Source organism: Seriola dumerili, unplaced genomic scaffold, assembly GCF_002260705.1.
Source record: "Seriola dumerili isolate Sdu_G_001 unplaced genomic scaffold, Sdu_1.0 BDQW01000337.1, whole genome shotgun sequence".
In the NCBI taxonomy this organism is placed as follows: domain Eukaryota; kingdom Metazoa; phylum Chordata; class Actinopteri; order Carangiformes; family Carangidae; genus Seriola; species Seriola dumerili.
The window spans coordinates 1,657,136-1,669,538 of NW_019174592.1; the positions used below are offsets into that span (position 1 = coordinate 1,657,136).

Below are 12,403 nucleotides of genomic sequence, written 5' to 3' on the forward strand. Positions count from 1 at the left end.
CCTAGACCATTTACTTGAAATGTATGCACTATATAGTTCCTGTACTTGGCATGTGGATTAATTTATGCTAACAATCCCATGATTCAATGCACTGCATTTTACAGCTGCACATGTAACTGCTGTGTGACACTATACCTGTCCATGTGAACAGGAAATGATGATGATTCATGGGCGTCTGTGATGTCTACTACACTAATACTATTGAGTGTCTATTACTTATGGAGCCCTGAATGAGCGCACAAGGGAGTGATTTCAGACACAGCCATTGTCTTTATGTTGCAGTTAGTTCTGCAGCAATGTTCAACATTCATGCAAATAAGGCTTGAATGGGTATTAATGAGAAAAAAAAGGAAGTAAGTGACTAAATACATTTACACACAAAATTTCCCTTGATTTTCTTTATTTGGATGTGCCTGATTTATTAAGGAAACAAATGTAAGATTGTCAGTTGCTGAATTTCACCGGAAAACATCTTTAAACTTGAAATGGTTATTTCTACACAGAGAGAGAAAAGCAGCATTAATGCATCCAGTATGTTACACAGAGAAACTCCCTTTGAAACAAAGTGTAATTTCCAAGAATGTGTATGTAATTTGTACTTTACATTGCAAGTAATTTCATATGAATACCTTTTTTAAAAAAAAAGTCAAAACAACTCAATAGTCCAGTCTAGTGCAGCTGTTTTCATTATATTTAGAAATCTTTCTGAAGCATCAGTGGCTCAATACATCGCCCACTTATTATAATGACCTCAGAAAGGTAAATCTACATCAATACACAGGTATTTCCATATACTGGAATGTCTATAATGTGTTATGCTACAAATATCATCTTCCATTCCATTTCATCATATTGTAGATACAACTGTAGGAATTAGAGGAGCAAGGCTATAAATTACAAAGCTCTATTTAGGCACGAATAATCTCATTAGTCCTTGCACATACGGGGGGGGGGGGGTCCCAAAAAACAAAGTGTAGGAGCTACAGAGATGGGAATCCATATTCCCATGAAGGCACACGCTCCTGTAGCTCTTGTTTATTTGTTCTGCCCTGAGTGATGCAGATACACGCTAAGCTACACCTTTAACAAAGGTCTTAACTGCTCTGGCTCTTCTACCGTCCATATTTTTCATGCCCCTCCTCGCCGGGCTCCGCAAGTCAGTCAGATGGTTCAGAAGACGACTGTGAGAAGAAAAAATCACTTCACTTCACTTCTGAAGCCTTTACAAAATAGTTGAGAGACAATGCAAGTGGTTGTGATGGCTTGATAGTCTTTAAAATAGAGAGGGTTAAAAATCCTTTAAACCAAATACCACTATTCCCAGTGCATCTCTTTTACTTGTCCTGTCATTTTTAGGGAAAAAAATCTTCAGATTGAGAATAGGCAGCCTGCTGCAGAGCTGTGCAAACACAGATGAATTAACAAAGAAGAGCAGGCAGGAGGAAGAACTCAGGCTGTTCAGTTGTAATAAGAACTGAGGGGAGTTGCGTGTCTTCATTTTCAAAATTACCACCAGTCAGTCAAAAACAGATTTCCATTTGTCCAGTCAGACTTGAAGCAGTTTGACTGGAGCTGTAGTGACTTAAGTGATGCAGAGTCATGTTGGTCACGGAGGGCAGATGAGATGGAAAACAGATCCTGGGTCAGCGCTGATAAACGTCTGGAATCCAGGTGTTGATCGTCTTTTCACACAAATACAAGGCTGGTTCCAGTTTTACCATTTAGTGCTGTTAAGTTGTTCCCCCTTGCTCTCTTGGAGCAGCAGCGCCAGGATTCACAGTGTTTTTGTGGACCAACAGAGAGAGACTGAGTGCACTTTTTGAGAAGTTCTCCTGGTTGTAAAAATCACAGACTGTCTGTGCGGGCGTGGCAGCTGTCGCACACTCTGACTGGATGGTCCCAGCCTCGGGAAGGCACAGGCTTGATGTGTGTGGAGCAGGGTCCGCACACGCCCTGTCCGCAGGCCCGACAGTGGTGTTTGGACATGACTGAAGTGAAGGTTTTGGAGCACTGGTGACACTGGGTGATGTCCTGGTCTGGCACCCAGTAGTCTGGCCGAGCCACGTCCTTCACAAAACCTAAGGGGAGTGGACGGAACAGTAAATAATTAGTTTCAGATTTTCAGCTGAGGCTGTATGTTTTTTTTATTAGAGCATAATATGCATGTCCTGAACAGACCATCCTGTGAGACTGCTTTATATTATATACACTGGGGCTGGTGTGAATCACTTTACAGGGTCCCAAGCACCATTAATGTTTATGGAGTAAATCTCCAAACAGCCATTAAATATCTCAGATGGATTGACAGCATCTATCCCATTAGATGCTTATTTATGGCATTAATTCCTAGCAGGTGAACCATCAATTCAAAGTGGTCCCATGGTTCAGAATGTCCACATCAAGTGCCAGAATTTAGAGTCAACCTTTTATTGTTGTGAGCAGGGTTTGTTGCAACATGGCCGCCATTGGTATGTTCAGTCCTAAGCAACAACAAGATGTGAAATAAGTTAAACTTATCTAACAGAAAGAGAAATAAAACTTTTATTTCATTTTGATAAAGACAATTTTGGCTGCTGGTTGCGTTGGTGATACAACAGGCCAAGTCATGGTTTTACTCTGTAAAACTGGTGATTAGAATCACTAGTGCAGTGCCCGTTCAAAATGTGCCTGTCAATAGGGGTTGATTGCTTGGCCTGTGTTAATCCAGTTGGCAGCTTTCTTGAGAGCATCATCCAAAATTCACAATTTTGACAGCGCGTCCTTGGGTCCTGAGTAATACACCCTGCAGTCTGTCTCGTTTGTTACTGCTGGAGTTGGCTGCTCTGCTCCGATCGCATCTTGCTGACATCGTAGAAGGTACTGTCATAGTTGAGCCATGCCTAAAACCCTGGCATGTGCATGCTTTAAATTGTCTGAGTGGTTCCACCTGTTTCTTCGCGCCATGTAAAAAGTAGAAAAGTGATGTTTGAAGCTTTGTCAAGAATTGCTCAACCAAAATATTTTTGTTTTTTTGGTCGACACTGCACTTCCTTGGGTCCTCAGAAATACATCAGCCAAGTTTGAAGTCGATTGGATGAGCAGTTGTCGGGAAAATCATAGAACAGACAGAAAGAAATTCCTCCATTTATAGTTAGATGTGCACAAGATATGTAATTGTCAGACGCTACTTGACCATAGGGCTGCATACCTGCAATACCGTGGTCATGTGATGTCTACCACAGGGTTGAGTTCATTACCACCATCATCGCAATTCATTTTGCATTTCATTTTCTAGGCAGGAGTGCATGTGTTGTGTGATAAACACAATAATCACTGTTTCGTTATCACTGACTGTTTCTCATCTCATCCACAGAATTAGATTCTATTTCTGGCGATGGAGGGGTGTGTGGGTGTGAGGGGTGAGTGAGGGTTGATCTAACGAAGCATATTGTTTAGCGTGAGCTCAATCCCAGCACGCGCTCATGCAGCAGACTCTTGTCACACACACAGGCACACAGAGAGGGCTGGTAAAGTGACACACAGCGCCAGTAAAAACTTAATTGATTTTTTGATGGTCAATCAGCGGGATTTCTTCCTATGGCCATGACAGACCATGACAGACAGGTTCATTGTCAATGTGTGTGTGTGTGCATGTATGAGGGTAAAATGCAGCTGCACTCACAGAGAGGATAGTCCACAGCTGTGGTGACCATGTCCAGTGTAGACTGAGCCACCTCCGTCACCCTGCGAGCTATTAGACCACGAGGCTCCACCTTGCACACTGAAGACAAAGAGCGTGTACGTGTGTGAGAAACAGAGAGACACAAATCTTTGCAAAAACAGCAATAACAATAACCATAAAGCAGCAGCAGAAATGTAATATTTTGAGGTTTTGTACAATTGGTTGAACAAAAAATGACATCATGTTATGGGCAACTTTCACTGTTTTCTGATGTTTTAAAGACCGAATGATTAATCGCTTCATGTGGAGAACAATTAGCAGATTAATGAATTAATTAATCATCAATTCATGTTGTATACAGCATTCACGGTTACGTAATGTAAAGAAAATGCCAATACTTGTGGCTTCAGCAAGCAGCTTTAAGAGCTATAATTACTATATAGAAGACCTTTCATACATTTTCATGATTGACCTTTTATCTAATTTAACTTTCAGCATTGTTTGAGTGGTGTTTTATACACAGATTTCCTGTTTGAAGTTCAATGTTTGAATGTGCCTTACCCTGACTGTTAGTGTCAGGCGGGCCTCCCTGGCGGTAGCAGGCCTTACACACCCTGACAGGGCCATTACCCCAACCCCTCTCTGGCACCGGCATCCTGTGGCTGGAGCAGGGATGGCAGAAACCCTCGCCACAAGATCGACAGTGGTGCTTCCTCTCTGCCTCCTCAAACACCCTCTGACACCCATGACACTCCTGAGGAGTATGGGTTGGAGGTGATGATATAACAACGGAAGGACAGACATGATAATATTATCAACACAGGCACTAAGCGAATAAATAATTCAACAATATCAAACACTTGCACATGGAACTTCCCTGTTGTGTTTCTTGTGTGTCTCAGCTTAGGTTCTTCCTACTCACTGTGATCTCTGTGTTGGGTCTCCAGTAGGGGGGTGCCACCTGGTCAGTGAGCCAGGCAGTGACAGCTTTGGTGGGGCCGGTGCTGTACTCCGACACTGACTGAATCACGTAGTTCATCCCATCCAGGACCCTCTGGGCGGCGTTCTGGTGGTTGGTCAGGAAGGTGTCCGACTGAAAGAAAGAGAGAGGGGAGCCACATGGGAGTTTAGAGTCAACAAGTAAAGTCAGAGAGGGAAGGAGGAGAGACAGATGAAAAGATGATTGAATCATTATAGTACCATTAAATTGATCTTGACTGTAGCTGTGCAAAATGCTTAAAATGTGTCACTTGTGGGACTTCTGTCTGGTGAAAGTAGCCACAGACCAAACATCATGCAAGATATTGTCAGTTTCTCCATAAGCAATGTTGCGTACAGTATGTTGCAACCTCAAACCTTGTCAGAATGAAACGTTCAGCATAAAATGCCTTTAATGATCCACCAAGAAACTCAAAAATCATATCATCTCAGCGAATGAATGTTTTGGTCTGGCCTCAAGGAATAACTATCATAGCTAACACTGTATAATCTCATCCACCAGATGCCACAACAATAATTTCAGTATCAAGTTTTCTTGTTGGATGCTGACTGTATGTAACACTAAAGGATGAGTTACAATCTTTGGTTGCAATATGCTTATATTTAGAGTTAAGAAAGTTAAGAAAATAAAAAAAAACCCATATATTTCCACCTGTGGGTCAATTATTAAAAACTATTTGTCAAATAAACAGTGGGATCCAAACTGCACTTTAAATGATTCAAATCTAGACAGATTAATACCCAATACACAAATTTAAAGAGTGCAAGTTAAATTTTTTTTTTTTTTTTTTTAAAGTCCAGGAAATGAGGAGGGTAGTACTCACCCCCTCCCAGACATGCTTGACCTCAGATCGCACCACACTGCTCTCAGGGTCCTGGTTTCCCATCCAGTACTGTCTGCTGCGGTAGATTACACCACAGCTAGCACACTCCAACACATAACTGAGGGAGGGAGGGGAAGAGAGGGTCAAAGGGCAACGGCCATTTGATAAGATTGTGTGTGTGTGTGTGTGTGTGTGTGTGTGTGTGTGTGTGTGTGTGTGTGTGTGTGTGTGTGTGTTTACCTACCCTGACCAGGCATACTTGGCCAGCCCAAACCATGGGTTGTCAGAGGAAGCTGACGTCTTGGGCACAACAATCACCTCTCTGCCTCCTTCATAGCACCGCTACAGACGCAACACACAGATAATAATGTAGACATATATTTAAAATGTATATACATGTATTACTCTTTTGTAAGCCACCATGTAAAGAATAACTAGAAAAAGGACAATGGACCAAGAAACAAAATGAAACAATAAGTACAGTTGAAACCACATAAGCAGCGTCACATTCTGAACTGTTAAACTGGCTGAACAGTGCCAGTGTCAGGAGTCACTCTTACTTTACAGATGAGGACCTTGTTGTTGTACTGGTGTGCATACTGGCAGAGCCCATCTGCCATGTGAGGAACCCTGTCTCTCAGATGGTTCATTCCATTTTTACAGCGTATGCTGGAGGTGAGACAGAAAACAAAATGGTTCAGACAACATGACAGACATCAGACTGAGGGTTTGTACAAGTTTCAACTATGACTCCTTTAATCCAGAACTGAATCCTTTCAGAACCAGTGTTATGATTTCTCCCACTCTCTATCCTCTCAGATTTCCATAAAGTAGAAATACAAGCAGTTGGGGACTTCCATGTCTTCATTCCAAAAACATGGAAAAGACATCAATTTTTATGTGTCCCACTGGGGAGACGGTTAACATCCACAAGAGCAACAACAGATTTCTGCTTTAAAGGAATAACTTCCAACACTGTGTTTCAGCCAGGGACAACTCACAAGTTCTCTTCTCCACCTGGCAATAAAAGCCTTAAACGGATTCAGAAGAGGAAGGATGTTCTGTTTGTTACATTTAGTCAAAAGTTCAGACAGATCACTGTCAGACATGTTTAAAGACAAAGAAAAATACTCTACAACAAAAGAGTTTAAAATGGCCACGAGTCCTGTCACCATGAAGGCCGGATAAACAATACTATTCTCTGTGAAACAGTGAAACAGACTAATGGACAGTGGACTGGTGTGAGGTGGGGAGTACGGGAGCTCAGATCACTCATAAAACATCCAGCAGTGGAGAACTCTAAAACTGGGGGTGTAATCCAGCCACCCCCGACATTCTTAGTTATCAGCAATAAAACCTGATATTATCTAGGGGTTATTTTAAATCCTTCCTTAATTCTCAGAAACCAGAAAATGAGACTTGGGAAAATAAGTGTAACTGAACAAGGTAAGTGGTGAGAAGTTTGATTTTGCACAGCAGACGAAACTGTAATTTCTCATCTCTGACCAAATTATTTGAATTGATTTCAATTCATTTGATCTGAACCAGGCTTTCAGGAGAAATCTTTCCAGCTGTAAGCCTAGCTAAAGATTTCAGGCCCAATTCAATCTCTTGAAAGAAGAAAAGGTGAAAATAACAAAGACACCAAGTACCTGGTCAAAACTGTTTGTAACGACTTACTTGCAGCTGAGGCAGACAGCAGAGCAGGTGAAGTACTCGTCTGGGAAGAAGGAGTACATGGTCATCTTGTCATCAGACAGTTCCCCACAGAAACGCTCACTCAGGGCCTGGGGAAAAAATGAGCAGAGGTTTCTTCATCTCTCTGTTTCAGTTCTCTAAAACTTTACTTTTTGTGTATTTAACACCAAAGGTACCAGTGTACCACTTACTTCTAGCGCGTGAAACACTATCCCAGGCTGGCGGGGGGAGCGTGTGTGAGTGTTCTTCACTTGCTGCTTGACAGCCTGCAGCAGACTGTTGTAGTTTGTGGGAGGCCTGATCGTCTGGGTGCCTACGTACTGCACCGAGCTGAAGGCCTCTGTGCTCAAGCCCAGGTCGTGAAAACGCTTCTGGAGCAGTGTGTCGGCTTGGCCGGCCATTTTGGAGTCTACAGAAAAAGGAAACACAAGGAAATTAAAACCCATAAAACACATCCTTCATAAAGGCAAAAATTATACTTGAAAAACTAAAGGTGTGTTTTTCCCCTACCATGACCCAACAACTGAGTGTGTGTTGTCTCTTGGAAGACGATGACAGCAGGCCCGAGAGAAGAGAGGGGCACATCCAGACCACAGCGGCTGGAAAGGGCCCTGAGCTCCGGGGTGAAGTGCTTCAGGTAGGCCCCAGAGGCGCTGCTCAGGAACTGGAACATGTCGTTGTGGAGGCGTTCGGCTCGTGTACGATAGACTACAATATCAGACACTGCCAATACCTGGAAGAGAGAGGAGCAGGTGTGTATAGAGCTAAGACAGAGGATTTGAACACACAATATCTGCTAATTGTGTGAGGACAATAAATAAAAGAATAACAGTAGCTGGTAAATGCCAAAATTCACATCACATAACTAACTATTTTACCAGCCAACTAAGTTTACAAGGACATACTTGATACCCCTCTCACACTTGTGTGTTGATACTGCCGGCATCACATGGCATTGGAGCAACACTGAGCTGGGGCAGAAAACTGGGGGTCTTGAGGAATTATAACGCAATTTGGGATCTATTAAATGACAGTGAGTGTAAAAGATTACTAAATATTAGCTATAAAACTGTCTGAGTACAAAAGCCACTAGCCACAGCCAAAATTTATCAGCACAACATTTCTCACCGTAATGACAGACACCAAATGTGAAGTGAGCTGTACATTGATTGATGTGCAGCAAACTAGTATTTGTGATTTACTATTTTGTGTAAACACATCCAGCTATCCAACAAAACCAACCAGGGAAAACAAAAATTACCTTCAGCAGCAGCCGCATTCTCTGGTTCTGGTTGACTGCAGCTCCCAAGAGGCCCTCAGTATCCAGGGCGACCAGGCTGAGGGTGGGGTTGTAGGCAGCCCAGACTCCCACCGTACAGGAGCTGGGGGACTTTGAGGTGTAGAACACACTCTCGCCATCGAATAGGATGTGGTTGAGGGTGTGGGACTTCCCGTCGCCGGTGTTGCCAAAAATGGAGACGACCTTGACACCTGCAACATCCCCACACCCGAGTCTGTCCACAAACTCAGACTCATCACGGACCTGGAGGGAGAGGAGAGAACACCAAGCTGTTTATGTACAGCAGATGGATGAGGATGCTGGGATGCATTAACATGACATCACTGGCTCCCCTGCTGACCTCACTGAATCAAGAGAAAGTCTAATTGAATGTGTGAATAATACAGTCTTGGATGACAGGAAGCTTTAACATACAACAAAATAAACTGAGTTATCTATGGCGTGTTATGGATGGGACTATTTACATTCCGTCTACAAAAAAAAAAAAAAAATCTGTGAAAATTAAGGTTGTATTCATTACCTGTATGCTACTGAATCTTTAGCGCTCTAAGGACACACACTAAGAACTAAATTGGCTGTGCATACATCCCAGGGTACATGGATTAATATAAAAATAATCATTATCGACTACAGCTATAACAACAACACAATGAGATGGTGCCTCCCTGCGGGTCAGTTGTACTGTATGACTCACCAGGGACTTTCCCAGTGAGTCACTCATTTGCTGCTCTGCCTCCCTCCGTTGTAGTCTTTGCCTTCTTTCTCTTTGGGGTATCATTAGCACTCGTTATCGAAAACATATCTTTGGATTAAACACGGTCAACGTGACAGGCGTAAGTATTTGCTACAGTTGAAAATAATGGAGATAACATCTGTCATAAGCTTACTTTAATCAGTTGACGATACTAACGTGACTTTAGCTCGGTGTTTTGAAAGCTAGTATGGCTCACGTATCGGTGCTGTAACTGTTAGCATCAGTGACAACACATACTTATCGGCCTTCATTAGCATGTGCGTTGTCTTCTTCTTCTTCTTAGCCTAGCAGCTAATTGTTAGCTACCGTTAGCTCAGTTGACGTTAGCTAACTTTACCTGCAGGTTTTCCTGTTCATCCACCAGCAGGAAGCTCCGGACATCGTCTGGACGCTCCTCTGGCTTCATTGGACTGATCGATAAACTCTCCATTTCCTTCATCAGTATGTCGGACATCGTTGTTTAGTGACTTAAAACATATTTGAGACGGCGAGAAGCAAACCGAAAGTTCATCATGACTCCAGTCCGTCTGTCAATCACAACAACAGCGCGTGTATTGCTGACGCTGCGGGAGGAGCCAAGGACGTGACGTAAGACGCACCTTTGGCTGACGCGTTGGCTGATGCATCAGCACCACCGTGTGGTCAAAATCAGGCATAACACACAAACTGGCATTCAACAAACTTCAGAAATCATGGAATAACAAAAGCATAAAAATAAACGAGACGACCTTGCAAATTGTATATGACTTCGGTAGCAGATTTTTGAAATCTTAGATAAATTATGCAAGCCAGATAAACTCAAGTCCATACATGTGTCCCATTACCGAAAACTGAAAATTATGCGTTTTTTTAAAAAAAGCAACGTATTCATAATCACAGCAATACACACAGAATCAAAGTTTCCATTGAACTGGCGGAGAGTGTTTTATTGGAGCACTGCTGCCAGTGTTAGAGCTGCCTGCTAATGTTCATTAAATATTTGTTAGCACAGATCTATAAATATCACATGTCACTGAATGGCTTCAGAGCGGCGCCACTGCTAACATGACATGGAGAAAGAAATTCCAGCATTGCTGCTCTAACAGTCCTGGCTGAGCTCCAAACCTTCCTCCCTCCATCCTTCCTTCCTTCCTTCCTTCCTTCCTTCCTTCCTTCCTTCCTTCCTTCCTTCCTTCCTTCCTTCCTTCCTTCCAATAGTTGTAATAAGCTGTAGTCCAGTATAACACATTCATCTGTAGTCTATGCAAAATAATAGGCTACACCATCTGAGGTGGGTTTTTTTTAGAAGATACAGACAAGCAAGTGAGCAAGCAGGGGAAGAAAGCAGATGGGAAGGAATTAAGGAAGGAATGAATTGAGGATTGAGGAGTAAGGGTTTTGAAGAGGGTCCCAGCCTTTCTCTGGACTCAACCATGAGAGACAAATGTCTGAAAGAATCAATTATAGGCCTACTCCCAACCCATAGCCCCTGATTAATGAATAATTAAAGCTTCTCAGTGCAGGGCTACCTAGCATAGATAATATAAGATTAACCATGGGTCTATCAGCATGCCACCACTAATGTAAGGTTATGTAGACACAATGTCTCTTAATCTGCCCTAAAATAGATGGTTTTAACTTGTTAATAAAGGGTAACAGCCTGTAATTTAATATGATGCAGCTTTTCTAACTTTTCTTTAGCAGATTATAATTGCACACCATTATATGTTAACTGTAAATTAGTAATATCTTTCTGAAAATAAAGAAAATACAATTGTATGTCTTCTTATTGCTAAACTTCTCTATATTATGCACACAGGTAAGGTGATATCTGGCCAATACCTCAATAAATTAACACCTGCTGCCCTCCTGTGCACATACCCTATATGCAAAGACAAATAAATTTTAAATTATGTATTAATATTCATTTCTAATTTAATTAATTCATCATGAAATGTATCCAACAAGTTGCAACTTCTATGATGTGATGCAATTTTAGGAGACCTCATTCACACCTCACCCATCATCATTATCCAGACAAGGCAACAAAGCATAAGAGAAGCTGGCATCCACAGACTGACAGACAATCCCGCAACCCAACCTTGACATAACTGTAGACATTTTTATTATAATTTCGAATCTTGGGGGATGGCTTTGCCCTTACAAGTCCGAGGCGGGACTGTGGTCCACTTAAACCGCTATCCCCGCCGGTACTTGTAGTACTCTCCTCCTCGGCATGTTTCATGTTGACATGCGTAAAAAACTACACTTCCCCAAAGCTGTCACAGAGCGCTTCCGCCTCCCATTGGCTGCTCGCTCCAGCCGCAGCCCCAGAGAATGAATGAAATTGAAATAGCTGCTACATTACATGTACAATACCGGGCTCTGCAGTGTTGCATTCTATCATACTATATCAAAATGGCCACAGCGGTACAGAATCCCCTCAAATCGTAAGTACCACACATTTCCTGAGCGTTTGCGCTTTTGCTATTTTTGCATGCTGTCAGTGCAATTTAAGACCCTTAAATTCCCAGATAATTCTCAGCATGATTACCAACACATCTATACATGCATGCAATGCATACAGCAGAGATAGAGATAATGTCACGGGATGCGAATCAGCCGTAAAGAAAAGTTATATTTAAAGCTGACGGGGGGTTTCTGTGTTTTGGGCATGAGGGGATTATTGTGCGCTCCGATGCAATTCATATAACCATTTCCCTGAGCCAACAGCAGCGTGTGCGCAGGGATATGGAGGAATGCTGGAGGTAGACTTGGGTGACCCGGTATGTCCCTTGCCAGTGTAGCCAGCCAAGATCACGGTCAAAGCCAGGCTGGAGTGGCAGGCTGGCCGGGAGGCAGGGAGCTTAGATGGCTTTACAGCACCTGTGTGCACATTTTTTGGACAGAGAGGGGGTAAGCAGGTAGGCAGAATGAAGCTCACTGCTCGGGTTTTAGGCTGCAGCGTTACCTTTACTGCCGGACCTCTCGCAAATATATAGGATGAGGTAAATACACTGGTGCACGGCTTCAACTCCGAGACTTGCATTAATCTTTAGCGCCCATAATAAAGCTTATAATTAAACCTAAATTGCAATCCGGCGTTTTAGACTAAACGTGCACCTCAGCGGATATTTATTTCCGCTAAGTGATATTTTAAAGGGTGGATTTCCCGTGAAGTTTCACCT

General features: G+C 42.7%; 2 protein-coding genes across 3 annotated transcripts in view; one reads left to right on the forward strand and one right to left on the reverse strand.

Moving 5' to 3' along the window:
- Positions 1-389: 389 nt before the first annotated feature.
- On the reverse strand, positions 390-9,774 carry LOC111232820 (zinc finger FYVE domain-containing protein 1-like). Of its 2 annotated transcripts, XR_002665572.1 has the most exons (13): positions 9,574-9,774; positions 8,444-8,725; positions 7,693-7,915; positions 7,374-7,591; positions 7,165-7,271; positions 6,045-6,153; positions 5,729-5,826; positions 5,485-5,602; positions 4,584-4,754; positions 4,223-4,415; positions 3,662-3,760; positions 2,424-2,480; positions 1,990-2,078 (listed from the first exon to the last, which is right to left on the reverse strand). XR_002665572.1 is itself a non-coding variant. In XM_022760481.1 (12 exons), the coding sequence occupies exons 1-12, from the start codon at positions 9,688-9,690 to the stop codon at positions 1,846-1,848; spliced, it is 1,968 nt and encodes a 655-aa protein (XP_022616202.1). In that variant the 5' UTR covers positions 9,691-9,774; the 3' UTR covers positions 390-1,845. The 2 variants fall into 2 exon arrangements, 1 of the variants encoding a protein (XP_022616202.1); XM_022760481.1 differs by lacking the exon at positions 2,424-2,480 and having other exon boundaries at positions 390-2,078.
- Positions 9,775-11,599: 1,825 nt separating this feature from the next.
- dpf1 (double PHD fingers 1) overlaps positions 11,600-12,403 on the forward strand; it is a 38,108-nt gene continuing 37,304 nt past the window's right edge. Inside the window, exon 1 of the mRNA XM_022760482.1 lies at positions 11,600-11,665. Coding sequence (XP_022616203.1) covers positions 11,634-11,665 — 32 coding nt within the window. The 5' untranslated portion in view covers positions 11,600-11,633. The remainder of the gene's footprint in view (positions 11,666-12,403) is intronic.